At 52.1% G+C, this 26,553-nt stretch overlaps 1 protein-coding gene across 4 annotated transcripts; it reads right to left on the reverse strand.

Annotated features, from left to right (window-relative positions):
- Positions 1 to 2,742: 2,742 nt before the first annotated feature.
- On the reverse strand, positions 2,743 to 25,572 carry ORMDL3 (ORMDL sphingolipid biosynthesis regulator 3). Of its 4 annotated transcripts, none has more exons than XM_044999137.1 (4): positions 25,432 to 25,572; positions 12,579 to 12,784; positions 9,808 to 9,959; positions 2,743 to 8,211 (listed from the first exon to the last, which is right to left on the reverse strand). In XM_044999137.1, the coding sequence occupies exons 2-4, from the start codon at positions 12,750 to 12,752 to the stop codon at positions 8,076 to 8,078; spliced, it is 462 nt and encodes a 153-aa protein (XP_044855072.1). In that variant the 5' UTR covers positions 12,753 to 12,784; positions 25,432 to 25,572; the 3' UTR covers positions 2,743 to 8,075. The 4 variants fall into 4 exon arrangements, with proteins under 4 accessions (XP_044855072.1, XP_044855074.1, XP_044855075.1 ...); XM_044999139.1 differs by lacking the exon at positions 25,432 to 25,572 and adding an exon at positions 13,997 to 14,065; XM_044999140.1 differs by lacking the exon at positions 25,432 to 25,572 and adding an exon at positions 13,792 to 13,930.
- Positions 25,573 to 26,553: the final 981 nt, after the last annotated feature.

The raw sequence follows: 26,553 nt of genomic DNA on the forward strand, positions 1-26,553 counted from the left end.
TGTTTTTTCCCATCTCAACATTTTGGCAAACTTTCTCTACTTGTGGCAAACTCCAGTTTGGCATTGCTTGTCCTGTGTCAGGCCCAGAGGTTGTACAGTGGACTTGGACAAAGTGCCTCCTCCAGAGTTCTACAATGCCACTTTAGGGTGTCATCTACAGCAACTGTAGGCCCCAGCAGCACGCACTGCTCAGGATGGAGCCTCGTGGGAGAAGTGGCATTGTGGATTGCATGTTTTAAACCCCATCAGTTACATATACAACATTATGTGCACACTTTATACTTTTGGAGGGACATCATATAAGAAAAGAACCTAGACAGATTAACTCATCCCCTCTGCAGACTGTTTGGGCAAAAACTGGACCCCCAATGTGAAAATACCCCCAGGCTCAGATGGCAGAGGCCATGTGAGGGGCATTTACTTATGAAAAAAAAAATCTGGCCAGGGAGGTGAAAAGCCAGCTCAGGAACCAGCGTGCACACTTCTGATTCTCCTTTCCGTGGTCTCCATTATCAAACTCTTAGACTCTGAACTGTTTGTACAGAACCCAGTTACTGCTGCTTTCCCACCACTCCCACACAGACTTGCCTCCAGCTGTAATGTCCAGCAGTCACAGCCTGTTCCACATGTGGCTCTGCATCCGTTCCTACCTCCAGCACAGCTCACAACAGAGTTTGGGCACTTCCTCCTTCACCACCCTTCCCCATCTGGCCAGTGTCGTGGGGAAAGGGACACGCCGTGGGGGCTGGTGGGAGGTGTAGTCCCCCACATAGACCCAGCTATGTCACCCAAAAACAACATCCAGGATCAGGCAGGGGATGAGGCAAATTCATGCGCTGGCTCCATGTATCTCACAGTGTGAGAAGAACAAACAGACCAGAACCCGCAGGAGCCCAAACGACATAAGGCAGGCGGCATCTCCATTAAGCAGGGGGCCTGGTTAAGGGTTATGGCCCTAGCCCACAACTGGGAAAATATTCATGTCAATGAGCCAGGTGCCCGCCCTCCCCCCTTACACGCAACTAACCAGCCTGGCTGGGCACTGGGCAGAGCTTCCTGTCTTCCCCCACATGCTGCCAAAGGAGTCTGATCAGACACGTTCTTCTGAGTGACAGCCGTGTTAGTCCATATCAGCAAAAAGAACGAGGAGGGCTTGTGGTACCTTAGAGACTAACAAACTTATTTGGGCATAAGCTTTCGTGGGCTACAGCCCACTGCATGCGTCCGATGAAGTGGGTTTTAGCCCACGAAAGCTTATGCCCAAATAAATGTGTTAGTCTCTAAAGTGCCACAAGTCCTCCTGTTCTTTTTTCAGAGGGGTAGCTGTGTTAGTCTGGTTCTGTAAAAGCAGCAAAGAATCCTGTGGCACCTTATAGACTAACAGATGTTTTGCATCCGAAGAAGTGGGTATTCACCCACGAAAGCTCATGCTGCAAAACGTCTGTTAGTCTATAAGGTGCCAAAGGATTCTTTGCTGCCTGTTCTTTTTGTTCCTCTGAGTGCAACTTCCCAGGCTGCCAACTCAGTTCTCCTGGGTTAAATAACTTCTCTCTTGCACCAGATGTGAGCCAGAAGGCTCCATGCTCATGCAGGCATTATCCAAGGTGCCCTGCGTTCCCATTGTGGATTCTCAAGAGATTTGCATCCACCCATTAACCCAACGGCCTGATGCATTGTAACCCGCCTCCCGCCCCCCCCGCAGCTTTGTACCGGTCAGAGATCTGCAGGGTGCCTGCATTTCTGATTCGTTTCAAGGTGCTGACTCGTAACTTGCAAAGCACTCTAGGGATTTGGACTGCTGCATCTTTTCTACATAGTATGTGCAGGGCCACGTTTTGTTTTGGAACTCTTGGGGGAGTTTTCTCAGGACCACCCCCTTCTGCTGCCACATGATACCACTGCAGCTGGGACCCTTGAATTCGCCCTCCCTCCCCAGTTAAACTGGAGCGAGCTGGCAGCAGGATATTGATACTGACAGCCTGTATTTGCCAACACTCAGGCCCTGCTGCAACAGGCTTATCGCTGCTTCCAGGACTTTCCTGAGGGGGCAAGTTGAACACAGCCTGGGAGCAGAGGGTGGGGTCCAGCTTTATTGTGGGCTGGGGGTTGCTTTTGCAGACAGGGAGTTGAGCTGAGTGTCCGTAAGCATCTTCCCAATCTGTAAATCAGCCGAAAACCAACCAACTCACCTACCGATTTTCAAACTGAAGATCAGCCGATAATCCCAACCAGGACTTTATACATTTCTGCCCCTTCTGTGTGGGCCTGGGGTGGTGACTGCCTCCAACTGCCTAGATTTTTATGGCCAAAAGGGCCCATTCTGACCATCTAATCGGACCTCCCGCATAGCACAGGCCAGAGAATCTCTCCCAGCGATTCCTGCCTCCAGCTCAACGATTGAACGAGGACATCTTTAAAGACACCCACTTTCCATTTGACAACTCCAAGTGATGGAGAATCCATCTAATCTTTCATGGATCTGTTCCAAGGACTAATTATCCTCTCTTAAAAATATGCATCTTATTTCCAATTTGCACTTTGCACACCTCAGCATCCAGCTCTTGGATCTTGTTATGCCTTTATCTGCTAGGGGATAGGAAAAGGCAGATTAAGTTACCAGCATAGGTTTGCTAGCAGATACTCATTTGCCATTTACTATTTTTTCACTCTTGGCAGTACAGTTTGTGATTAAAATGAAATTGCTTCACATACATATCAAATGTAAAGAGCCCACACAGGTTGTTACATGAATACTGACCTTTATTAGTTTCTCTTAGAATACTGTACAAAGGAGTAATAAAAATAATATTCACACTTTGTCTTAGAAAGTTCCTCTAGATGAAACTTCTTTATATACCCAAAAAAGAGAAGGAACTGGAAAAAACAACGAAACTTCTATGTACAATGCAAGAATGTTCCATACAAAACTGATTTAGCTCACTGAAATTGATCCAAAGAGTGTATTATGTGCACACACTTAAAAATATATATCTATTTTATGCACGATGGTAAATCGAAGCAATATCTCTCACTGCTATTAAAGAAAATCATGATATGCAATACGAGTCTGCCTGTGTGCTACTGCCAACAGTGACCCAGCTGTTGTCCTCTCTTCGAGGACCAGTACCGTTCTTTTAATATTTAAATTATTTTTAAACTGCTGCTGCTGCTGCTTTAAAGAAATCCTCATTGACTAAAGAGCCTTAGATCTCAGGGGGAAGGGGAAAGGCGGCTCCAATCTCGCACTTGGACCATGCGGAAGGGCTGTATAACGTTGGGTTAAAGATCCAGCTGTTGGAATCCAATTGCAAGACTGGGGCCTTCACTCAGCAAGGCCAAGCTGTTCTGTATCTTCTCCCAGCGGGAAGATGCCCGTTCTGAGCTATGTGGACAAGCACACAGTTCTCTCAATGGCTGATGAAAGAGGCTTCGCAGCAACAGCAGCAATAAGAGCAGGCAACGCGAAGGGCTCGAGTCAGGCCAGTGTCTGTGAACTGGTCTATTGTTATAGATTTTAAAACCCTTGGTTTCTTTATTGCTTCTCTGTATCTGCAACAGACAAAACTACAATGAAAAGCATTGGCTGTACTGAAATTCACACTGATTGCTATGCAGGGAGCCAGCACAAGGCCTGGGTGAAGATTTTCCCAAGGGCCTAAGTGAGTTAGGCACCTAAATCCCATTGAAATTCAAGGAGAGTCCAGGGTCTAATTCACTTAGGCGCTTTACACAAGGGTTGAATTTCACTCTGGGATCATGACCACTCTTGGCTGCAGCCATATTTAAATGCTCAAGATGTTCCAAATTCCTGCAAACTTCCCCAACCTGGGGTGCACGCAATCCCTCTTCTCAGGGATAAAAACCAGCTTTGGGGAGGAGCTTCCTTGGTGTGTTTGCTGTTTTCTCCAACTCTCCACGGCCTGAGTGGCCCTTCATCATTTGTCTTGATTCAGAACTGCCATGTCTGGCCCATTTCACACCCACCCGTTTTATAAAAGTGGTTTCAATGCAACGTTTCAGGAGATCTACAGTGTGGTTTGTTCTGTAATGTTTGGACTAGCGTTTCCTTGCTTTGTCTCCCAGATCACCTACAAGTGCCTAGCGAAGGGGGCTGTTCCCCCTCACTGCACACTCAGACTCCCCCTTCTGAGTGACATTTTAATGGACGCTACCCCTGCACACGGAGGGGGAACAGATCTTTGACACATAATTATGCATCGCTCTTTAAAAAAGTTAACAGTTAACCAAAATCCCTTTTAAAGTCCTAGGGCCTGATTCCCCTCTCACTTGAGCCAAGGCCCTGATTCAGCAAAACACTTAAGCATGTGCTTAAATTCCATTGACTTCTGTGTGTCGAAAGCACATGCTGAAGTGCTTCACGGAAAGTGTTTTCACTGAAATCCTCATAAAAGAGAAATCATTGGACTTGTCTATGAATATCACCTCTTTGTAAACCCGTTGAGGAAAACGTACACTCCGGGTTTTAAACTGCCCCACTCGAGTTCATGATTTTATTTTTTTACATTTCATCGTTAAATTAACAGAATTGATTGGACGTGACCGGCGTCACTGAACCCAGCAACCTGCAAGTGCAGGTCCCGACCCCAGCTGATGTAGGTCTGCCGAGCTTCACCACTCCGCAGTGCCCAAGGGTCTGGTGCCTAGCGTCGGCTTACATTTCTGCTACACAATCACTCCAGCTTTGCATAATTTACACGCATGAGAGAGGGAGAGAAAAGGCAAAACCTACATGTATCCAGGAATAAAGGTTTTAAGCAAATAAAGAAAAAGAAGTGCTTTTTTATTTAGGGTGGGTTTTTGCAAAACATAAGGATAAAGTGATTCCTGCCCCACTTCTCTGGGTCGAGATTCCCACCTTTAAATAATTTTGTCGTCTCTAGTTAGGTTCGTATTTGTCCCCAAAGCTAGATTAACACCACACCACGTGTTCTGTCTCTTTCACAGGAGAAGGTTCAGCATCAGCACTGTAATTCTGTGGCCTGCCAGACCTGAATTTGTCCAGCAGTGTGCACCTTAGACTAGGCACATCATCCCAGCCGTCTGGGTGAAGGTACGATCACTGCAGAGTGGAAACCTGCAGTCTCCCCATTGCCATGTATCTACAATGTTCATTTCTGAATCCACTCAGACATTCTCATCAGAAAATAGCACTAGCCTGAAACTATTTTTTCCAGAAGTCACAGGCTAGTAGCTGAAAAGCAGTCCTGGGATATATGGTACAGTAACCAAAGCAACCATCCACTCCCAACCATGTCAGGGATGGGGGTGGGAAAAAAAAAAGAAGGAAGAGCCTTGTATTAAATAAATTAACCTACATTTGACAGACTCCTTTTTTCAAGAACCCAAAGCAGGTTCCCTCCTTCTCCTCCAGCTAATTCTTCTCACCATCTTCCTCTTCACTAATACTTACAGTAGCATTTCCGTCTTTGAAGCGCTTAAGAGACAATGGCTAAATAAGCCTCACAACAGCCCTGTGAGGTAGGTTGATGATTTCTCCCCCCTCTGCGGGGTACAAATGATGAAACTGAGCCAGAGAGGTTAAGCAGTTCACCCAAAGGCAGGTGAGGAGTCAGGACAAGGGCTGAGATTCAGATTTGGGAATTCCTGTCTCCCAGTCCTGTCTCCCACCAGTAGATCAGGTCTAAACTCTGTCGATAGTACCCACTGTACCGCCTGCTCAGTTCCAAAGCTACATCTGGCTAATGCAGGAACTAAAATGTCTTATTTAAAACGTTTACATTGTCAGAAAACTCGAGACACTCAAAACACTAACAAACAAAAATCACCTTCATGAACCTGCAAAGGTATCATGAAAAATATAAACAAAGGCATATTTCAACCAGCATATTGACCCTCGAGAAAATCCTACCGTTTCGACGAGTGGACAGCTACCCCAGCCACTAGGGGCTAATTCTGTTGCTAACCCTTCGCTCCAGCTGGCAATTTTGGGGTGTGTGTGTGTGGATATTGAGTGTTGCAACTATGCTTCATCCTCGGTTATCCAAATCTCCCTGTTATATTGAAAATGCTCCCCCCCCCGTCTACTAATTACAAGCCTCTCATTTACCCCAAACGATGATTCTCAAAACTTTGTTCAACAATCTCTTTCCACACTGGGATTATTGCATTTCTATTGCAGATTATAATTAAATTAAAAATCCCACATTGTCCTCCAGACCAGCTCCTGACTCTGTGGATAACTAGCTCATCTGCTAACAGCCACTTAGTAGAAACACACACACGCGCTTTACTAGGTAGGGTTCCCTCCCACACGCCAATGCAGGGTGCAGAAAACATGATCGCTCCACTGAGCAGCCTGAAATAAGCTCATGATGCATAAACAAAATCAGAACAAGAGTCAGAAACAGAAGGATGGTTAGCTCCCCTTGTGGTTTAACTGCCCCCTGCAACGCCCCATTGCCCCTCACTTTCTTGGGGTGCAAGTTCCACCCACTAACCCCACCTCTGGATCTAGCCACCAGTTCAGGGGCAGAACGGCAGGGCTTTGGATTTAAACAAGTACAACAAATCTGGATAATGAAGAAGGCAGCAAAGCAAGAGTTGCTTGTCTCCCTGCTGTGCCAAGCACCTTCACTGTCCAGACCCGGACAGGTGGGTAGCCTTGTGCAGCCATGGTCTGGGGATGTGACAGACTGCACATCTTGGATTTTCTATGCCACTGATAAGTTACATGCTTCGGTGACCGGTCAGACACGTTGCCCTCTTGCCGGCCAGCCACATCTGCCACCTGCTCCTGCCTTCACTCAGCAACGCGGCACCACTACAATATTCCTGTTCTACAGCTCCTTTAACCTCGCTTGTGGCCCACAGTATGCTGCCGACACGTCATCAGGCCCAACCAGAAGTCCGAGAAAGGTTTTCTGCCTGGGCTGTCACATGCTGAGATGTGCCCAGCACTGGTATTTGGCAAGTGCCACTGATCTAGATTGGAGTCCTGGGCAAAGGGGGTGGAAGAACGAGACCCATTTAAACCAGTCATGGTCACCTCTCTGCCTGTACCAGCACCTCATTACCGTACCCGACGACGCTCCGTCCTTCACCTAGAGCAAACCTGTCCATCATCAGCCTTTCTCCCCGCCCCCATCTCCACGTCAAGTGACTCAGATCTCTCTCATGGGCAGTGTTAACATTTTTAATCACACAACTAACAACCAGCAGCATCACACCTCTTAGCCCTATGTGGCAGAAGGATTAAGGGGTAACACTGCAGGGCTGCATGTGATGGGGGAGAATACCTCCCTCTTCCCCCCCCCCCAAATCAGCCACGCTTTAAAATATAACCACTTCCACTTTAAACAAAGACAGACATTGGTTATAGTTTAAATTAACAGAAACACCTTGGAATCCAATTCCGTCCCCCCGAATCACACAAACTGTACCTTGGAAAACGGGAAAGCTCCCCTGGAAATGCCAGGTCACTCCTTCCTGTTTTCTCATTAGAAAAAACGATTCCCTCCCCAACGGGAGGAGAGAGGTTGAAGAAAAAATCCACCTCCCAAAATTAAAGTGGCCAACTAATTTTTCACACCTGGGAAATCTGGCCAGGCCCCCCTTTAATTTCCCCACGTAGCCCTTCGCGAGTGCCTCTAACCTCAAAAAGGGCCAATGTATTTTAAAGTGCATTTGCCATAGTAATGGCCACTCGCTCTTAAAGCTTTCTCCCCACCCCTGCTCTCTCCATTCAGCGTATGGAGCAGCGTACTGGGGCAGTATTGGCCTCTGGATGGGAGTCTCCCCAGACACTGACCTATTTGTACCTCAACGTCTCAGACTATCTGCATCTACTCATGATACTGGAGCACAAGAAATCCACCCCCCCAGTCTCCTGGCTCCATGCTAAACTCTACTCAGGATTCTGCTACTCCAGAGTTTGCTTAGATTTATTGGGCACGAGGATCCTGCATGCGGTATACACGTCTATTGGATACTGCATTTAAAGAGCCGCTGTGAAATTATAGCCCGGCGGGGGGTGGGAGGGAGGACTAAGACCACGGGGTTTCCCCTTCCACTTCAGCTCACTTCATCCAGGGGGCTCAGTACTTGTTGATCCCAAAGATCCGGACTCCGTGGAGCTGGGGCAGTTTGGGGATCAAGACGCTCATCAGGGAGATGGTGTTGATTATGAAGTGTATCCGGTCATATTTCGTGTAGAAACTGGTGAGGAAATACCTAGGGGAGAGAGAAGCGGAAGTTGAATCACAGCTACCCACAGCTTCCATCACCCCCCGGGGCAGTGACGATCCCTTACTGCATTTCCTGCTCCAACCCCATACCACTCCCTTGGTGTATAAGTTACGCCCACTAGCCGACCCCACCTCGGAATCTAGCCACCAGCTCAGGGCAGACAGACAGGGCTTCAGATTAGCACAACACAGCGAAGCTGGGTGAGCCAAATAAAACCAAGGATCCGGTTTCTAGCAGCTAGTGAGCCCCAATTCCAAAGTGGATTTAGTCTCACACTGGGGGATCTCAGTCTCTCTCTCCTTCTGGCCATGAGCTCTGGTCCCAAAAGACTTTAACAACTGAGCATCTTTGCGGCAGCAGCTTGTGTGTGCTTTCGGCAACAGACACGGCAGAGACTGGCCCTTCAGAAATATCTTCAGTCGATGGTGATGAAGCCTACCCTCCACCCCTCGCACTGGAAATGGCTAGAAAACAACATTTCCCAGCAGCGATTACATCAGTCAGAACTGAAATGTGGGTGGCAGGGGAGCCAGGGGACGGAGGCGGGGGGTGAAAAGCAAGATGTTCCCCTTGGTGATGTGATTTTACAGTCTGATCCAGACTCCAACGCTTCACTGGGACTCTGCAGACTTTGGATGCTCTAAAGAATTTATCCATCACATTAAACACAAACGACTTGTCTTCGCTTTCAGAGCCCTTCGCGGCCCCTCCCACCCTACTTCTCTCTCATTCACTCCTGAGAGGTTGACACCTGCCTCCAGTAAAGCCAGGGTGCCAGCCTTCACGCCCATCTGTTAGATTTGCAGACGAGCAGCTTCATGCTTCTCCCTTGCTGCCTCTTGTGCTGGGGATGAAGTCCCCATAAAAATCCACAAAGCCCTCTCGTTGCCCTCCGCCAAATCCCTTCTGCCATGAGGCCAAATCCAATGCCCCTGGTCTGGGGGCTGGATTCAGTGGGGGGGTCAGTTAGTGAGTGTAACTTGACAACAGTCAGGCTGCTGGTGGGCTGAAACCACTGCCTGTCGTTCTGGTCCATAGAGCTTGCCTCAAACCATCCCTAGAGTATCCACTTCTTGTCTCTTGTCTTATACGTAGATTGTCCACTTTGGGGGTCAGGGACAGTCTTTTTATTCTGTTTCTGTGCAGCACCCAGCACAATGGGGTTCTGGGTCTGTGACTGGGGCTCCTAGCTGCTACCGTAATACACATAAATAATGTTAATACTAATGTTAATAAAGTTAATCACTGCCAGCCCTGGTGACTTGTGAGATAATGGACCTTCGAAGCACATCATCAGGGCTGCACTGGTCTCTTTCTGACAGTGCTTTTTCTGGGCACTGACCCAGGCTGAATAACACCTTGACACAAGCTCAATGCAGATCCCCCAAGACATCCACGCCATGAGTGGTGGACAGCAGCACAGACACAAGTGGGCTATGGACACTGTGAATAAATCTGTTGTCACAACATATGTGGATCTGCTTTTAGGCCACCGCGCGAGCCTTGTGTTTGGAGGACAAGGGAGGGCTTTGGCGTCGCTCGACAGGGCGCCGCTGCGACCAGCCCGCCCGAAGTACTCACAGCACGATGGGCGTGATGGTCAGGAACTTGCGCGATGCCGTGAACTGCACCCCATAGTCCATCTGCTCCCAGTGCGTGAGCAGCCGGGCTTTCCCCTGGTCCGGCGTCTCAAAGGGCGTTCCTTTCACCGTGTGCAGGAAGATGTACATACTCTGCAGCAAACACGAGCAGAAGGTAAAACTTGTGCAGCCCTCTGAGACCAGGCTGACCTTGGCCACCCACAACTCATCGCTAGGAAAGCTCTTACACTCGCAAGCCGCAAGCCAGGCTGTGCCACCAGGGGGAGCTGTTGTCATCTGAGATTTCTTTTTTTTGGCCTTGGCAATTAGGGTCCCAGAGGATATGAGCTGGTTACAGCCCAGCGAGGAAGCCTGGGCTCTTGAGCTCAAACTGTAGCAGCTCCTGCTTTTACCTCTGCAGCTCCCTGGTGCCCTGGCCAAGATGGTGACGGTCACATTAGGAAACGCAGATCCCCGGCATCAGAGGAGAATACACATGGAGTGGAATCAAACTCCAGTAGGGTGACCAGACAGCAAATGTGACCAATCGGGACGGGGTGGGGGGGTAATAGGAGCCTATATAAGAAAAAGACCCCAAAATCGGGACATCTGGTCACCCTAAACTCCAGTATCACCTCTCTTGCTGATGCACAGACTTGGGCGTGAACGTGGCCACATACAGTTGCACAGACAATACCAGGTGCTTCCTGCCCGTCGGCCAGGAGAAAGCCTTTGACATGGAACAGCCACAGACTCGCTGCCTCGGCCCTGCGTTCCATGCTGGGGGGTGGGTGCTGAGAGTGGCATCGCCCAGGCTCTATTCCCAGGACTAACCTCAACCGACATTACGTCCCTACGTGCCACAGGTCCCTCAGTTGTGAAACAGTGATAATCCCGACCCCCACGCCATGGGGGGAGGAGGGTAACGCCTCGCTATTTGCGATGAGCGTGGAGATTCTAAACCGTACGGCTCTAGAGGAAGGCAAAGGGTTAGCAATTATTTATGGGGAGGCAGAGCTGTCCAGTGGACACAACACTGCACTGGGCACTCAGGAACCCTGGCTTCTATGTCCAGCTCGGACCTTGGGCAAGTCAGCCTCTCTGTGCCTCAGTTTCCCCATCTGTAAAATGGGGATAATGACACCAACCTCCTGTGTAAAGGACTCTGAGCTCTACTGGTGAGACGCACTAGATAAAAGCTGAGTATTATTGTAACTGGAACTTAAGCAATCTCCTGGAAAGGTTCCAGTGACACTCACTCCAGGTACACACAAGCAAGAAATCCTTGGATAAGCCAACGGCAAATCTGTTGGTATTGTTGTTTATGAACAAGTGCTGCTGGCCCTTTAAAAGCCTCCTGCTCCTAAGACTCACCGCTCTAAACTGGACAGAGGCCAAGGCAAGGAGATCTGATTGGCGCAAGAGCAGAGCGCACCAGTGCTGATCTCAGCCCTTTTGCTCTCAGCTCCAGCTGCCGATTGCTAGAGATCTGGATGGTTTTTATGAGATGGGGCGTCAGGAATCAATTCCCGGTCTCTGATTAATCTCAAGCCGAGAATCACTTTAACCAAAGGGCACAAATAGACCAGCTGCTGCATCTGTGCCAACGTCTGGGTTTCTCTGATCTGGAAATCAGGGAGCAAGCTGCTGCATGGAGCCACGGTCTGATCTCAGGGGGAGACACAGACTAAAACAAGAGGGGAATTAGGAGGGGAAGAATACATCATCAGTGAAAAGCACGGGGCGTTTTTCTCAGCCCCAGAGGAAAAGGTTCTGCTGAATGGCTGCGGTTCTGTCATGTCCCAGCAGAGGGCTGCAGTGCGTCCACTCACCTGCACCCCACACCCATCCCCTGAAAAAAATCCACACACCCCAGCCCACACCCATGAGGAAAACTGACTGTTTCATTTCTATGTCAGTGACACCCCGTTCACATTATGCACTTGCTCCAGAGACAGTATCATTAGATTCAGACAAATGGCCAACAACCCCCACCCCTATCCCTCGGCTTTGCACCCTGGTCCTCTCATCTGGGCCCATCCCACTGTCAGCTCACAAGTCAGCAGCTGATTTTTTAAACCGTCCACCCCTGGGTGCAAAAACCCACCTTGCCCTTCCTGCCTCTCCCTTTGTTGCCCGTTAACACCAGAGGATTCCTGGGCTGCAGCAAAGTGAGCGTAACCTGTGGGAAGCAGGTCCCGCTCTGGGCCTGACCCTCAGAGGAGGAGAGGCTGTCACAGCTCCTAGTCCTTGATCCTTTAGCTCAAACCGTAGAGACTCTCACTTCCAACCCGGGAAGTTGCTGGTTCAACCCTCTGAGTCAGCCAAGAGGACAGTCGTCACACAAGGCTCCCTCACCTTGCATTGCTCTGCCGTGTGTCCGGGGGCCAGACAGTAGTTTACACCCCACAGCCTATTCCCACTCCTGCAGGGGCCTCTTCGAGTGGCTTTGGTGATGTGGACACTTGCCCGGATGGGAGCTGGTCTGAGACCCAAAATCAGTTCATGCAGGGGATACACCACCAAACGTTTGGTTGTTACCACCCGGGCTGGATTAGAACCCATGACCTCAAGGTGAAAGGGGGCTGAGCCTGGGATGTGGCTGCTCAGTCAGGCAGACTGCATCCCACACACTCGTGGGAACTCAGGACTTGGGTTTGATTTCACTGTAGGATCCCTCGGCAGTATCCCTTTAAGGGCTAACCACCCATGTGGCCAAGGAGCCCAGCTGGGGATTCCCCCTGGGGCCAGTTAGCCGCGGCGCCCCCTTACCATGTTGTGGATGATGTTGGTGAGAGTCCAAACCACGGGGACACTGAAGAAGGGGATGCTGAGGAGGATCACATGCAGCAGGCCAATCCCCAGCACGTAGGAGAGCCAGATGCCCCGGCTGTTCATGACGCGGGTGTTGGGGTTCACCTCGCTGTGCGCCGTCCCCACGTTCATGCTGGCTCACGTGTCGGATAGGCAGTCCTGAACTGAACCGAGAGCAGGAGGCAGGTCAGCGCAGGGAGGCAGCAGACTCTGCCACTCCACTAAGCTGGAAGCTAACCAGAACCCTCCATGCAACGGCCCCATCCTCCCCTGTCCCTGCTACTCAGCCAAGACCAGCCCAGGATGGAGACTGTCTTGCAGGTAAAGCAGCCGATAGGAAGTCAGGACTACCGGATTCTGCCCCAGACACTGCCACCCTCTCACCACAAAACCTTGGGCAAGTCACTTCACTGCCCCCTGCCTCAGTTACCCGAGTTGTAAAATAGAGACAATACTCTCGTGTGGGAGCTAAATCCACTCAAGTTTGAGATTCAGGTGGAAGGTGCCAGGGAAATGGGAAGCATCTCTGCAATGGGGTATTTCTAACGCTGGTGGTATATTCTGGTGGAACCGGGGCACGTGGATGATTTCTGTCCTGTGACTCTGCCTGTGAAGAGCCAAATGGTAATTTCACAGCATAACATGGACCAAATTTTCTTTCGCAGGACACATTAAGGCCCTGGTCCTGCAAAATCAGGAGCATAGTTACCCACGCGCTTAAGGGTTTGCAGGATCCAGGCCATAACATGTCCTGAGAAAAACTTCAGCCCCGATTCTGCAAAGTCTTAGGTGTGTGTAACCTTACACCTAGGATTCGCCCCAGGGTTCTGCGTGGCTGTAGGAGCCTCCACACACTGACCCACATCACAGAACTGGGCTCTTGTTTTGTAAGCAGAACAAAAAAAAAAAAAAAAGTCTCCCAATGATCTTTGGAGAGATCATGACAGCAACGGGAAGGAGAAATGAAGAGCTCCAGGAGAGAGATCCTTTGAGGTTAGAAAAGTCATGGTGAGGTACCGATGCAGGGAGGTCGCTTCACCAAGGGGTAAGGCCAGAAAGAGACTCACTGCTGGAAAGGAGAAGATGGTCAATGGCTGGACTGAGGTTGGATTTGGTGCCATACACAGCAATCCATGAAACCTCGGGGCCTAGGGCTGCTGCACTCATTCACCTGCACCATGAAACAGCTTCAGCAGCAAACACCAGTCCCAGGATTCAATACAGAGCACACTGACTGAACTGCCAGCTAATGGTGAAACACACAAGGAGCGGGAGCTGGACAGACCTATCTGTGGCCAAGGTTCGAACGCTGCCACCACCCTACAGGGATAAAAACCACCATCGCAAAGCAAAGAGGAAATGAGGGTTTCACCCACCCCTCAGCAGACCTCAGCCAGTACACTCCAAAGCTGGCTCCAATCGGAAGGCAGATTGTGATGTCATTCAGTCAGAGCGAGATCACAACTAAAAAAAAACTCAGATTCCAGAGACAACCAAAATGTGCACGGGATGGGCCCAGTCCTGTGAGCATATTGCTCCCAGACCGTGGGATAACTCCCGGTACTGAGCAATGACGTCACTGCTAAGCCAAGTCAGCAATATTTTCAGGCTCAGCTAGAGTGACCAGATGTCCCGATTTTATAGGGACAGTCCCGATATTTGGGGTTTTTTCTTATACAGATGCCTATTACTCCCAACCCTCTGGTTTCTTTCACTTGCTGTCTGGTCACCCTAGCTCAGACCTTTGTGGGACTGAAGCAAGGAACCTCATCGCCATCTGTCTCCCAAAGGTGCCACACCTTCAACAGAGCAGCGGGTTTATTCTCCATCACTTGACGTCTTGCTAAGAGACTTGCTCCTGCTCCTCCCTCACCACTTCCCGGGCTCAATGCAGGAATCCCTGGGAGGACGTTTCGGGGCTGAGAGATACAGGAGGTCAGAATAGAAATGTTCCTTCTGGCCTTGAAACCTGTATGTGCCTAACCGTTTGGCACATAAAACCCTGATCCTGCAAACACTTCGGCACGTGGGACTCGTTGCATGCATTATGTTAAGGGTGTATGCAAGGCCAAGGTCAACATTTGGAAATTTTTGCCTATCCTTGGGCTCGTCCTAACATTAATTCCTACATATTTTGTCAGCCTTTATTCCAAAGCTGCTTTGTTGCTTTTTGGCCGATTTTTCAAAAAGTTGACTGATTTTTGCACTGGTCGGAGCACGCTACTTTTTCATGCAAAGTTTGAGTAGCTGCCGAAGTTCAGCTGCAGAAATAAAACGGCCTAGACGAGCCAGGCTCTCCCTTCCTGATAAGTTTCTAGTGCTGTTGCTGGTTTAGCGCCCATTGCTGAGAGACCGATTTGCTGCTGCTCTCCAGCTCTCAAATGCCCGCGTTGTGTGGGAGGCGGGTTGCAGCCAGACCTATTGTTGTGTTCTCGACACAGCAGCCAGATCTTCCGTGTTTTCTTACATAGAATCCTGGGCCTGGGTTATTTTGCAGGCTGCAGATCTATCTTTTTTTATTGTCCTTGACAAGGGTTATTACACAGAACAAACAGAGACCCTCCTGCAACCGCTGCTGGCCATGCTGTGTCCTTCAGGCTTCCTGTAGTCACCCATGGATGCTGCTCAGCATCAGCCGTCCAGCGCAAGGCAGGGCTGCTATCCGACAGACACACCAATTTCTCTGTCACTTAGAAACCTTGACACCACAGGCCGACGAGAGGTTCTGCTTGGAGAGGACTTTGGACCTGCTCTGCTGCCTGCAGACAGGACACCCCAAACCTGCTAATTGCTCAGCTTCTTGTCACCACTTCCCTGGATCACAGAACATCCCCCATGAGAGGCCAGCCATCGATATTCTAGTGGGAGGCAGAGGCGTGGTCTGAGCATGGGGCTAGGAGGCAGGAACTCATGAATCCCAATCACAGCTCAGATGCTAACCCCATCTTCACGCTTGGGCAGCTCAGGTAGGGCCCGATCTGCAGCCCATTGGAGTCAACGGGCAGACTCCTACAGACCTTAGAATCGAGCACTTAGGCCAAACGACATGCTGAGTATCAGCTGCTTCAGTATTCTGGGGGTCCAGCTTGAGGAGACTCTGGCTTGATTTTCAGAGAGGGCTGAAAATCCAACTCCACCCCCGATGAAAAATCAGATCAGTTGCAAACTAAGGCGGCACTTTTGAAATTTGGTCCTCTCGCCTTTTTGTGCCTCAGTTTCCCATTTGTAAAATGTGGATTAGACTTGGTTGAAATCTACTTCATGTGGACACCATGGGGATCACGGCACACTGAGGATGTCAGCCATAGAGTAATATCAGAAAAATCTTGCAGGTTCCATTTCAAATTCTCTCTTCTCCTGCCTAAAATATCCCCCCGTCACCCCTTTCATCCAGGACACCCCTCTGTCCCTGGATCGATATTTACATCTCTGGTACAGAAGTCACCCCTAGACTCACTCTCTCCATAGCTTACAGGTCTCTGCATCTTATTTCCAAAGCGTACTTAAGTGCTACTAACCAATCAAAGCCAACGGCCCCTCCCCCCACAACACTGCTTATTAGCTTTACCGCTGGAAGAACAAAGCACATGAGGAAAGTGATGGAAACTTTGCTCCACCCCGCTCCCCCTTCTGAAGCAGATGGATGCTAAGCTCCAATTTCTCAGCTGTGCAACTGTTTCTCAGGGGTGGAAAGACTTTAGTGTTTCACCAGGCTGAGTGGGAAGGTTGGGATTGTTGCAGTGGAGAGCACGCACCCAAGAGGGAGAAAAGTCCAGGGAGTTGTAGGAGCTAAACCGATCTCAGTGACAGACAAGTCTGTGGAGCCGTCTACCGGCTCTGTTCCAGTCCAGCTTTGAGACACGTTTCAATCCTACAGCTCCCCCAGGCCTCAGCACCCAGCACACCCAGCTGCGCCAATGCTCCTCAATCCCGACCCGCAGCCCCCTGCTATCCCAGCCTGGGCTCCCAGCACATGCTCTGCAATGCCACTCAACCTCAACTCTCAACCCCCCGACTATCCCAGCCCTGCCCTCTGCCGATGCCAGCTCTGGCCTGCCACACACACATCTCTGCCAACACCCTTCAGACAAGCTGCAGCCAGAGGATGGGACCCAGGTCTCCTGACTCCATCCCACGCTCTATCAACAGGGCTACGCTGCCTCTCCTTCACCTCAGACCCACACTAGATATGAACCCAGCTCACAGAGGCTAGTGCACGAATTCTCAACACCCAACCGTCACAAAAAAACCCGCTGACAGCCAGACTCAGCGGTAGGCACGTTGGGCTGACTAGCGCCTTGTGGGGCTCGGCTCAGGATGCGCGGTAACGGGCCGCCGTGCTGGGAGGCCTAGCGCTGAATGGGCCACCAAGACTGAACTAGCCTCTTATTTGTTTGGAACGTCCCTCAGGCTAGGCCGGTGAGGGAAGGAAGCTGTCTGTTCTGCGGCTAGAGATCTGAGTCTGCAGGGGTGTCAGGCCAGCGTCTGAACTGGCAGCATCACCCCAGTTCAACAGGGAAGAAACCAAACAGCATCGTCGTTTTCTCCTTGTCCAGTCAGCTACCGACCCTGCGGGGGCCTTGCACACCCAGGGAACCAGAAGGGCACAGCCAGCTCTCTGGCTTCACACTCTCAAAGCCCAGCACCCAAGGGGCGGGACAGAGATTGGGAGCCAGGCAGATTCCTGTCCTGTGGCTGCTCAGCTGAGAATGATGCTGACTCGTGTCTCTTGTGACGGGGGAGCAATTCAATTCTCAGTTTTGTGCTGGGCCAGAGCAAACTGACAAACGTCGCCACTGATGTCACTTGTCCCTCCGAGTCACCGACGGGAAGTGTCACAAGAAAGTGAATCACTGCATGGCTGAGCGAGCAGGGCACTGGAGCGAGAGCCAGGACGTCTGGAGTCTGCTGCCAGATCTGCTATCGCCCTGCTGTGGGATCCCCAGCAAGTCACTTCCTCTCTCTCTACCTCTGCGCTCCTGTGCCCCTCCCACTCCCCTTTGTATGTCTAGTCAGACGGCAAATCCTTCACGGCAGGGACCATCCCTCTCTTCATGTTAATACAGCATCCGGTGCAACAGGGCTCCAATCTCACTTGGGGGGGGGGAAGGGGGGGAGGCAGCACCCTGTGCAAAGGGGCCCCCCAAACTCAACTGAGGCGTCTAGCTGCTACCACAATATAAATAATAATGTACGAGAGGCTGAAATCTCCACCAAAGTGGAAGAAGTCACAATTTCCTGGGAAAATGAATATTTTAAACCCTTCTCCACAGGAACATTATTTGCTCCTTTGCTCACCAAAGGACCGTCAGGCAGGATTACGCTGCGCAGATTTCAGGGATGATGGAGACGCTGCTATACTGAAAGGAAGCCAGCATCTGAAGGAGCCAAGTGATGTGTTGAGAAATTGCCATTAACCTCTCTCTGGAACCCAGGTTCTGATCCTGATTTAAGTCACAGATGGAACGAACTTGGCAGATCTCAGCCCAGCCCCCTGCTGTTTCTCCCTGCCACTAAACCATCACACAGGGATGACTGGCAGCCTGCGCAGGGGGAAGCTGGGATTGGAACAGCGGGCGGGGGGGGTGGGGTGGGGTTTGCAGTCAGGAATTAGCAGAGCTGTGCAGGGGACACCAGGAATGAAATGCAGGGGGTGCTGAATAACTGAGGTATATTGGTAGGTGCTGTGGGTCAAGATTGAGGTGCACAGTCAATACTGACGATGGGAAGCCTGCCCAACCCCTGGCTTTAACCTCAGCAATTACCCCCACCCCCAAATTCACAGAGAAGTCTCTGAGAAAAGGGAAAACTTCCTGTTGTCCTTTCAGGAGACCAGCAACAGGCTGTACGCAGAGCCGAGCCAGTGCCATCCTTCCTGCACAGAAGAGGGATCCGATTCACGAGCTGTGGCTGAGGGGAACATGCCTTTGGCTCCAGCTGAAGCAGTGGAGGGATGATGCCTGCAGCCAGAATGTAACAGACAATCCCTTTGAGCGTGTTCTGCTCACCCCTAGTCGGATGGACTTTGGTTAGCTGCTTGATCAGCACATGGTCTGCTGCTCTCTGCATGAACGGCAGAGACAGAGGGTGGGACCATATGGCCACTGTATTTGTACCGGTCCCGTTCAGCAAACTGAATCCCCCCTAACATCCCAGCTGGCAGCCTAGGGTGACCAGACAGCAAGTGTGAAAAATCGGGACAGTGGGTGGGGGGGGTAATAGGAGCCTATATAAGAAAAAGACCCAAAAATCGGGACTGTCCCAATAAAATCGGGACATCTGGTCACCCTGTGACAGCCAGATCAACTCACCCCCTTTAACCTCTCACGCCCTTGAACTAACTGACATGCATCCTGCCAGGCTGTCCCTGTGTGACATGTAAATTGAGAGGTGTGGTGCCCCAGGGAGACACTACACTGCTGCTCACAAGGGGTTAAGTCTCTTACATCCCTTAATGCAATTTGTTTACTATGCTGCAGCTTGTCTAGGGAGGCAAGGCGGGCGTATATCCCCTGCAGGAACATCTCCCCTGGGGAACCCTGCACGGCAGGCCGGCCTGCGGGCGCATCTCCTCCGGGGAACCCTGCACGGCAGGCCGGCCTGCAGGCCCATCTCCTCCGGGGAACCCTGCACGGCAGGCCGGCCTGCGGGCGCATCTCCTCCAGGGAACCCTGCACGGCAGGCTGGCCTGCAGGCCCATCTCCTCCAGGGAACCCTGCACGACAGGCCGGCCTGCGGGCGCATCTCCTCCGGGGAACCCTGCACGGCAGGCTGGCCTGCAGGCCCATCTCCTCCAGGGAACCCTGCACGGCAGGCCGGCCTGCGGGCGCATCTCCTCCGGGGAACCCTGCACGGCAGGCCGGCCTGCAGGCCCATCTCCTCCAGGGAACCCTGCACGGCAGGCCGGCCTGCGGGCGCATCTCCTCCGGGGAACCCTGCACGGCAGGCCGGCCTACGGGCGCATCTCCTCCGGGGAACCCTGCACGGCAGGCCGGCCTGCAGGCCCATCTCCTCCGGGGAACCCTGCACGGCAGGCTGGCCTGCAGGCCCATCTCCTCCGGGGAACCCTGCACGGCAGGCCGGCCTGCGGGCGCATCTCCTCCAGGGAACCCTGCACGGCAGGCCGGCCTGCGGGCGCATCTCCTCCAGGGAACCCTGCACGGCAGGCCGGCCTGCGGGCGCATCTCCTCCAGGGAACCCTGCACGGCAGGCTGGCCTGCGGGCCCATCTCCTCCAGGGAACCCTGCACAGCAGGCCGGCCTGCGGGCGCATCTCCTCCAGGGAACCCTGCACGGCAGGCTGGCCTGCGGGCCCATCTCCTCCGGGGAACCCTGCACGGCAGGCCGGCCTTCGGGCGCATCTCCTCCGGGGAACCCTGCACGGCAGGCTGGCCTGCAGGCCCATCTCCTCCGGGGAACCCTGCACGGCAGGCCGGCCTGCGGGCGCATCTCCTCCGGGGAACCCTGCACGGCAGGCTGGCCTGCGGGCCCATCTCCTCCAGGGAACCCTGCACGGCAGGCCGGCCTGCGGGCGCATCTCCTCCGGGGAACCCTGCACGGCAGGCTGGCCTGCGGGCCCATCTCCTCCAGGGAACCCTGCACGGCAGGCCGGCCTGCAGGCCCATCTCCTCCGGGGAACCCTGCACGGCAGGCTGGCCTGCAGGCCCATCTCCTCCGGGGAACCCTGCACGGCAGGCCGGCCTGCAGGCCCATCTCCTCCGGGGAACCCTGCATGGCGCACAGATCACACGCGGAAGAGGCAGCAGTAACATCTGGAGTGCCATACAGAGTCTGAGCTATTGTCTGGGGTCCCCACATCCTAGAAAGCGCTGGGATCATGAACTCTCCTCCTCACCACACAGGATCAGATGCAGCTCTGGCCCAAAACAAACATTCAGCTGGAAGGAGAGAGAAGTTTGTGCTGGCAAAGAGCAGAGCTCGTCCCAGAGGGCAGAGAAGTGACTCCCAAGAAGAACATAAGAACGGTCACACTGGGTCAGACCATGGTCCATCTAGCCCAGGATCCTGTCTTTGACAGTAGTCAGTACCAGGGCTTCAGGGGTGTGTACAGAACAGGGCAGTTGGAGTGATCCACCCTTGTCCTCCCCTCTCAGCTTCTGGCAGTCAGAGGTTTAGAGGGGCCCTGACTAAGGGGTTGCATCCCTGACCATTTTGGCTAGTAGCTATTGATGGACCTATCCTCCATGAACTTCCCTAATTCTATTTTGAATCCAGTTATATTTCTGGCCTTCACAACATCCCATGGCAATTGCTGTGTGAGTAATTACTTCCTTGTTTGTATTCATCCTCCACCTGTCAATTTCAGCGGGTGGCCCCTGGTTTTTGTATTATGGGAAAGCATAAGTAACACTTCTCGATTCACTTTTTCCACATCATTCATGATTGTATAGACCTCTATCATATTGCCCCTTACCTGTCTCTTTTCCAAGATGAACAGCCCCTAAGTTTTTAATCTCTCCATGTATGGAAGCTGTTCCATATCCTTGAATATCTGTGTTGCTCTTCTCTGAACCTTTTCTAGGTCCACCATATCCTTTTTGAGATGGGGTACCCAGAACTGCTCACAATACTCAGGGTGTGGGTGCACCACTGATTTGTATAGTGATATGATATTTTCTGTCTTCTTATCTATCCCTTTCCTAACCCATTATTATTCTGCTTTTGTAGCCTCTCTAACTTCCCATAACATTTCACAATCACTGTCCCCACCCTGGTCAGGTGTTCAGCAATGTATTCCTACTGCTCTACTCTTTTTATTCAAGCACTGAATTTCTGTCTATGGAGATTCCATGGTACATTTCGTTTCATGTAAGAACCTTATTTGACTCTATGTTTTCTTTAGCATATAATGCCACTCCCCCACCCACACTGTCATTCCTATATATTTTACACCCTGGTATTACCGTGTCCCATCATTATCCACATTCCACCAAGCTTCCCTGATGCCTATTATATCAATATCCTCAGTTAATGCCAGGCACTCTAGTTCACCCATCAGAGTATTGAGATTTCTAGCATTTGTATATAAGCCCTTTACATTTCGCCCACATTCAGCTGCTTGTCTTCCTGCCTTATACTGAAATGGCCCTCTAAATGAGAGCCAAATTAAACCCTGCGACTCTGGCTGAAGCCAGCAGGAGTTGCACCATCCCATGCCAGGGTCAAGGACTCCAAAGGGAGGGGCCTTTGGAACCAACACAGATGACAAACAACCAACACATTACGCAAGACAGTATCTGGGAGAGCGGGCTGTTAATGGGCCAACGAGGCAGTGAGCCATTCGCTGGGTGGATGGGCATGATGCCTTCAATGTGCGTGGGCTGACCAATGGGGAGCAAGCAAGCTCCCCACCCTCCTTAATGGGGACGGACGTGGTCTCCTCAAACCCGCTCTTCTCCATAGCGCCCCAGCTGAAGGGCAGCCCTTCCAAACACACCTGCCAGCCACAGGATCAGCTGGAAGGTGGGGACCATCCTACCACATTGTGGGAGGTGTAACAGCGCCTGTTTGTTGCAGCGTTATATGGGAACAGGCTGTGCTCCACCACTTGCCAAGAGAAGTACCAGCACCTCCACCCCCTGCCAGATGGACTCTATAGCTCTGGAGAAATGTAACAAGTCCTTTTACACCACTATCCTGTTCATTTTCAAAGCACTTAATATTACCTGATTCGTGCCAGCATAAACCTAATTTAGGTGATAGGATGATACTGAAAACCCCAAGAGATCATTTGGGCTGCATCATCCACGTCTTAGCACCTGGCATTATCTTTTTATGCCCACTTTACAAAGGTAGGAATGACTAGGGGAGGGGTGAGGCCGTGGGGAAGTCAGGTGTGGGGTGTGCTGTGAAGTGCTTTCTAGACAGGGTGGAGTAGAACACAGTCAATTCCAACCCCAGCCACCCTGGGGAAACCCAGAATGACTCCTGTGAAGTCAATGGGCTCATCTGAGGTTTACACCAGCATCAGTGAGATGAGGCTCTGGCCTTACATCCACGAGAGCTCAGGGAATGCTATGTTGCAAAAAGCCAGAGGGTCTGAATGGTGATGTTTTGTACATGACCCACGAGTACCACAACATTGGCTCAAGCTGAGTGTGTGCAGACTGTCAGTCTGTTCCACTGGGTAGCAGGACCAGGGTCTACAGGTTTTTGGAGGAGGGACTGGAACGATAATTACCGATCACACCCCAGATGCACAGAGCTCTCTACACATTTACAGAAATAGATGCTATCTAATCAACCCCTACCCAAAAGCAGCCCAAAGCATCAGCAGCCTCGTTCTATAGATGACGCCAAGGTTCTCCAGAGAGGAGAAGTCACTTGCTCCTACCCACACAGCAATCAATGGCAGAGCTCAGCTAAGGACTCAGGGGGTTCCCAGCTTCCAGTCCCATGCTCACACTAGTTCTGCTTCTGCCAGTGTCTCCCACCTCTGCCCTCTTTAGCTTGTTAACTAGAGCAAAGGGCCTGGATTGAAATATACAAGCGGGATCAAATCTGGATCCGTAATTTGCAGCTTCCAAGTGCCATTTCCAGAACACATCATCCGAACAATCTGAGCATTGGGGGAATATCCGGATCTCTAGTTCTGACTATGGGGTGATGTGGGGAGAAGGGGATGGCAGCCATCTGTGGTTGCTGTCATTTGAATATGGTTTGCTGTTATCAAAGCAAACACGGCACATACAAGCTTTCAATGGGAGTTCCCATACAACTAGTATTGCACAGATCATCCAGTTTTATTCCCTGAGCCACCTGCAGGATGTTCATGTGGCCCCAGAGTCACTTTTGGGACCTGGGACTTTTCATCACTTTTCAATGATCTTCTCTCTTTGGAACAACAGGTGCTGTATGCTGTGGGAGCCCAACTGCCAGTTGCTTGGGTTTCCCCGTGGAAATAGCAATATGGCTGCACAATACTGGTATTTATCTGTACGGTGGTAGCACCTAGGATTCCCAGGCATGGACAAGGACCCAGATCCTGTGGTGCTAGGGGCTGTACAAGCACAGAATAAAACTGCTCCCTGCCCCAAAAAGCTGGTAATCTAAGTAAAGCGAAGATTGCAGAATGTCCTGGAGATGGGTGTGCCCCGAGGCCTCTTCAGCACTGCTTGGGATGCAGGAGGAAGGGGAAATACACACCCAACCCAGCAGTGAACCCGCCATATGAGACTCATCCCCCAGCTTCTCTCAGACTACAGACTCCTTAAGAAAAGGTCCCAGCCGCACAGCTCCGCTGGGGATTCCCCACATGCACGGAGATCCCCACTGCTTCTTGCCAGCTAGTATTGAGTGCTGCATTGGCTATGAACTGCAGAAGGCCTCTGCTCTCCCCCGCTAACTCCAGCTTCACCCCCCACCTCTGTTTGCACAGCAGAATTTGTTCCAGTCTGCACTTTCCCCATATGCCTCCCACTATTAACCTCTTCTCGGAAACTTAGGGACCTGTTGCTTCCTAGCTGCACCAGCTCACTCCACTACGTTGTATTATAGGAAACTGCTGCAGGAGCAGACGCCTGGCTCTAGTCACAATTTGATTTTGTCCGACAGCTCAGCTTTGTGAGAGTCAGTGAGGGGAGGACAAAGAGGGGATGGGACACCGAGTCTTTTACCTCGAGGTCATGAATTCAAATCCAGCTCAGGCTCGCAGAGCCGTTGGGCCTTTGGACAAAGACCGAGATCACAATGGAGATGGCAGCCTCAGTGTAGAACCAAAAGATGCTGTCAGACTTAGGGATCAAAGGGCCTCTATGGGTAATTGTGGGGAGATGTGGCTGGGGAGATGTGGGAGAGTTCCCCACACTGTATCTGCTCTGTAGATAGCCAAGACTCTAGGGCTGCCAAGCCAGCAAGTCACCTCTCCCTGGAGACCTCCCTTCTCCCCCCCTGCCACCCCCCCAAAAGCCTGGGATGCTGCCGCTGAACGCCGGGAATGCGCTCACATCTCCAGGAGCCCCTCTCTCTGCTGAAATCCCAGGGGCGCTGAGGGTTGGCTTGCTGTTTTCCAGGCTCCCCAAGAGCAATCGTTCCCCTGGGGATCCCTCTTGTGCTGCTTGCCTGCGATTAAAGGCAGCCTGGAAGCTCCCTCCCAGTCCTACCCCCAGGTCCCGGTCACCCCAAAAACTCAGCTCGACAGAAACAATCCCCTCTGGAGTGCTAAGAGACGGTCCAAGGGCCTAACTCCAGATGCACACAAAACACCGTAGCCAAAGGTTGCCACCTCCCACCCCCACTCCCCACAAGGTGGAAGCAGGCGCTGCTCCCAGCTGGCTTCCCAACGTCTCATGGCCCTAGACAGCAGATTCCCCCCATTCCGCCTCCATCGTCCAGAGTCCAGCACCCCCACACTCCCTTAGCCCCTCCCATCACGGGGGCTTTCCCCAAGCCTTGCACCCCCCCCCAACTCTGCCCCTCGCCAGGTCTCTGCTCCCCTCAATGCCTGCCCCCCTGGTCCCTGCCCCCTCTTTCCCCCCAGCCCCTCTCCTTGGCACCGCCCCTAGCTCTGCTCCCCTCAATACCTGCACCCCTGGTCCCCGCACCCCCGAGCCCCCCTTGGCCCCGCCCCCTCTCTCTGCTCCCCTCAATGCCTGCCCCCCAGGTCCCCCCCAGGTCCCTGCACCCCTTTCCCCCGGCCCCCCCAGAACCCTCTTGGCCCCGCCCCCTCTCTCTGCTCCCCTCCAGGTCCCTGCACCCCTGGTCCCCCCCCAGCCGCTCTCCTTGGCCCCGCCCCCTATCTCGGCCCCCCCGCAGACCCCAGGCCTGCCACACCGCCCAGCCCCCGTGCTCACCGCGCTGCGCAGCCGGCTCTCGGGCCGCCGCCCCGGGCTCGGCGTCGGGGGCCTCTCCCCGCAGCCCCGCTCCGCTCCACTCCCCGCCGCCGCGGACAACGCAGCAGCAGCAGCAGCAGCAGCTGGCAGCTCCGCCCTCCCCGGCAGCCCCCGCGGCCGCGGGGCGCGCTGGGAAATGTAGTTCCCCTGGGGCGCTCGGGACTCCCACATGTCCCATGGCCCCTGAGGCCCGCCGCCGCCGCTGCTGCTGCAGCACATTCCCTGTCAGCTCAATGCAGATGGTTTTTTGTGCTTGTTCATTTTATTATATTTCTGTGCATTGGTTCTTATGCTCTGACTTGCTATGGTTTGCAGCACCTGTGATTCTCCCGTGAAGTGTCAGCAGCCTGGGCTTGTCCTGGACTCAGTGATGGTTCGCTGACCATCGGCCGCGTGCCCGACATTGCACGGTACACACAGGTACAGCATTAGGCTGGCAAAGACTACAGTCCTGATCCTACACAGGCTTCACTTTCCGACCATGAATAGTGCCACTGAAATCAGTGTAGCAGTAAAGTTGCAGAATTGGGGCTATACGTATGTGCTTAAACTTTGTGTGTGAGTAAATGCACTGAATTCAATGGGGCTAAGCGCATGCTTCACTCTTTGCAAGGGACAGTGGCAAAACAGTCCCTGCCCTGAAAAGCTTACATGTTCTGTGAGCTCAGCCCCTTCAGACTCTCATATCTTACTCCCATGAGCTAGCCTGGAGCTTGCAATGGAAACAACATGGGTGGATTCTGTTCCCAGATGAAGCCCGACTGAAATCAAATGGGGCTTTGTGTGGGCATGAGGATCCAATCGCAGGAACAGGGGGCCCTGAGAAATCAGATAAGTAAAATTATTCACATGTGTAAGTGTTTGCATGGCCAGCTTCTATCTGTCCTGTGTTTCAGCAAGAAGTATGCATTGCAAAGAAGCAGACACTGTGATATAAGTGTGTGATTTTGTGCTGAATAGAGAGGTGAGATGGGCCTTATGAATAGTGAAGTGGACTGAGCCTCAGGAAATCTGGGTCAGTTCTTGCCTATGTTAGTGATCTGGGGGCAAGTCTCTGTCCTCTGTTTCCCACTTATCTGTGTA

Source organism: Mauremys mutica, chromosome 25 (genome assembly GCF_020497125.1).
Source record: "Mauremys mutica isolate MM-2020 ecotype Southern chromosome 25, ASM2049712v1, whole genome shotgun sequence".
In the NCBI taxonomy this organism is placed as follows: domain Eukaryota; kingdom Metazoa; phylum Chordata; order Testudines; family Geoemydidae; genus Mauremys; species Mauremys mutica.

What these genes read in the sequence shown, in the direction of transcription:
- ORMDL3 (XM_044999137.1), bottom strand. Translation starts at nt 12,752, where the DNA reads ATGAACGTGGGGACGGCGCACAGCGAGGTGAACCCCAACACCCGCGTC. An exon ending in CCAACATCATCCACAACATG is followed by an intron (nt 9,960 to 12,578) that starts GTAAGGGGGCGC and finishes TGTTTGCTGCAG; the next exon opens with AGTATGTACATCTTCCTGCA. An exon ending in ACCATCACGCCCATCGTGCT is followed by an intron (nt 8,212 to 9,807) that starts GTGAGTACTTCG and finishes TCTCTCCCCTAG; the next exon opens with GTATTTCCTCACCAGTTTCT.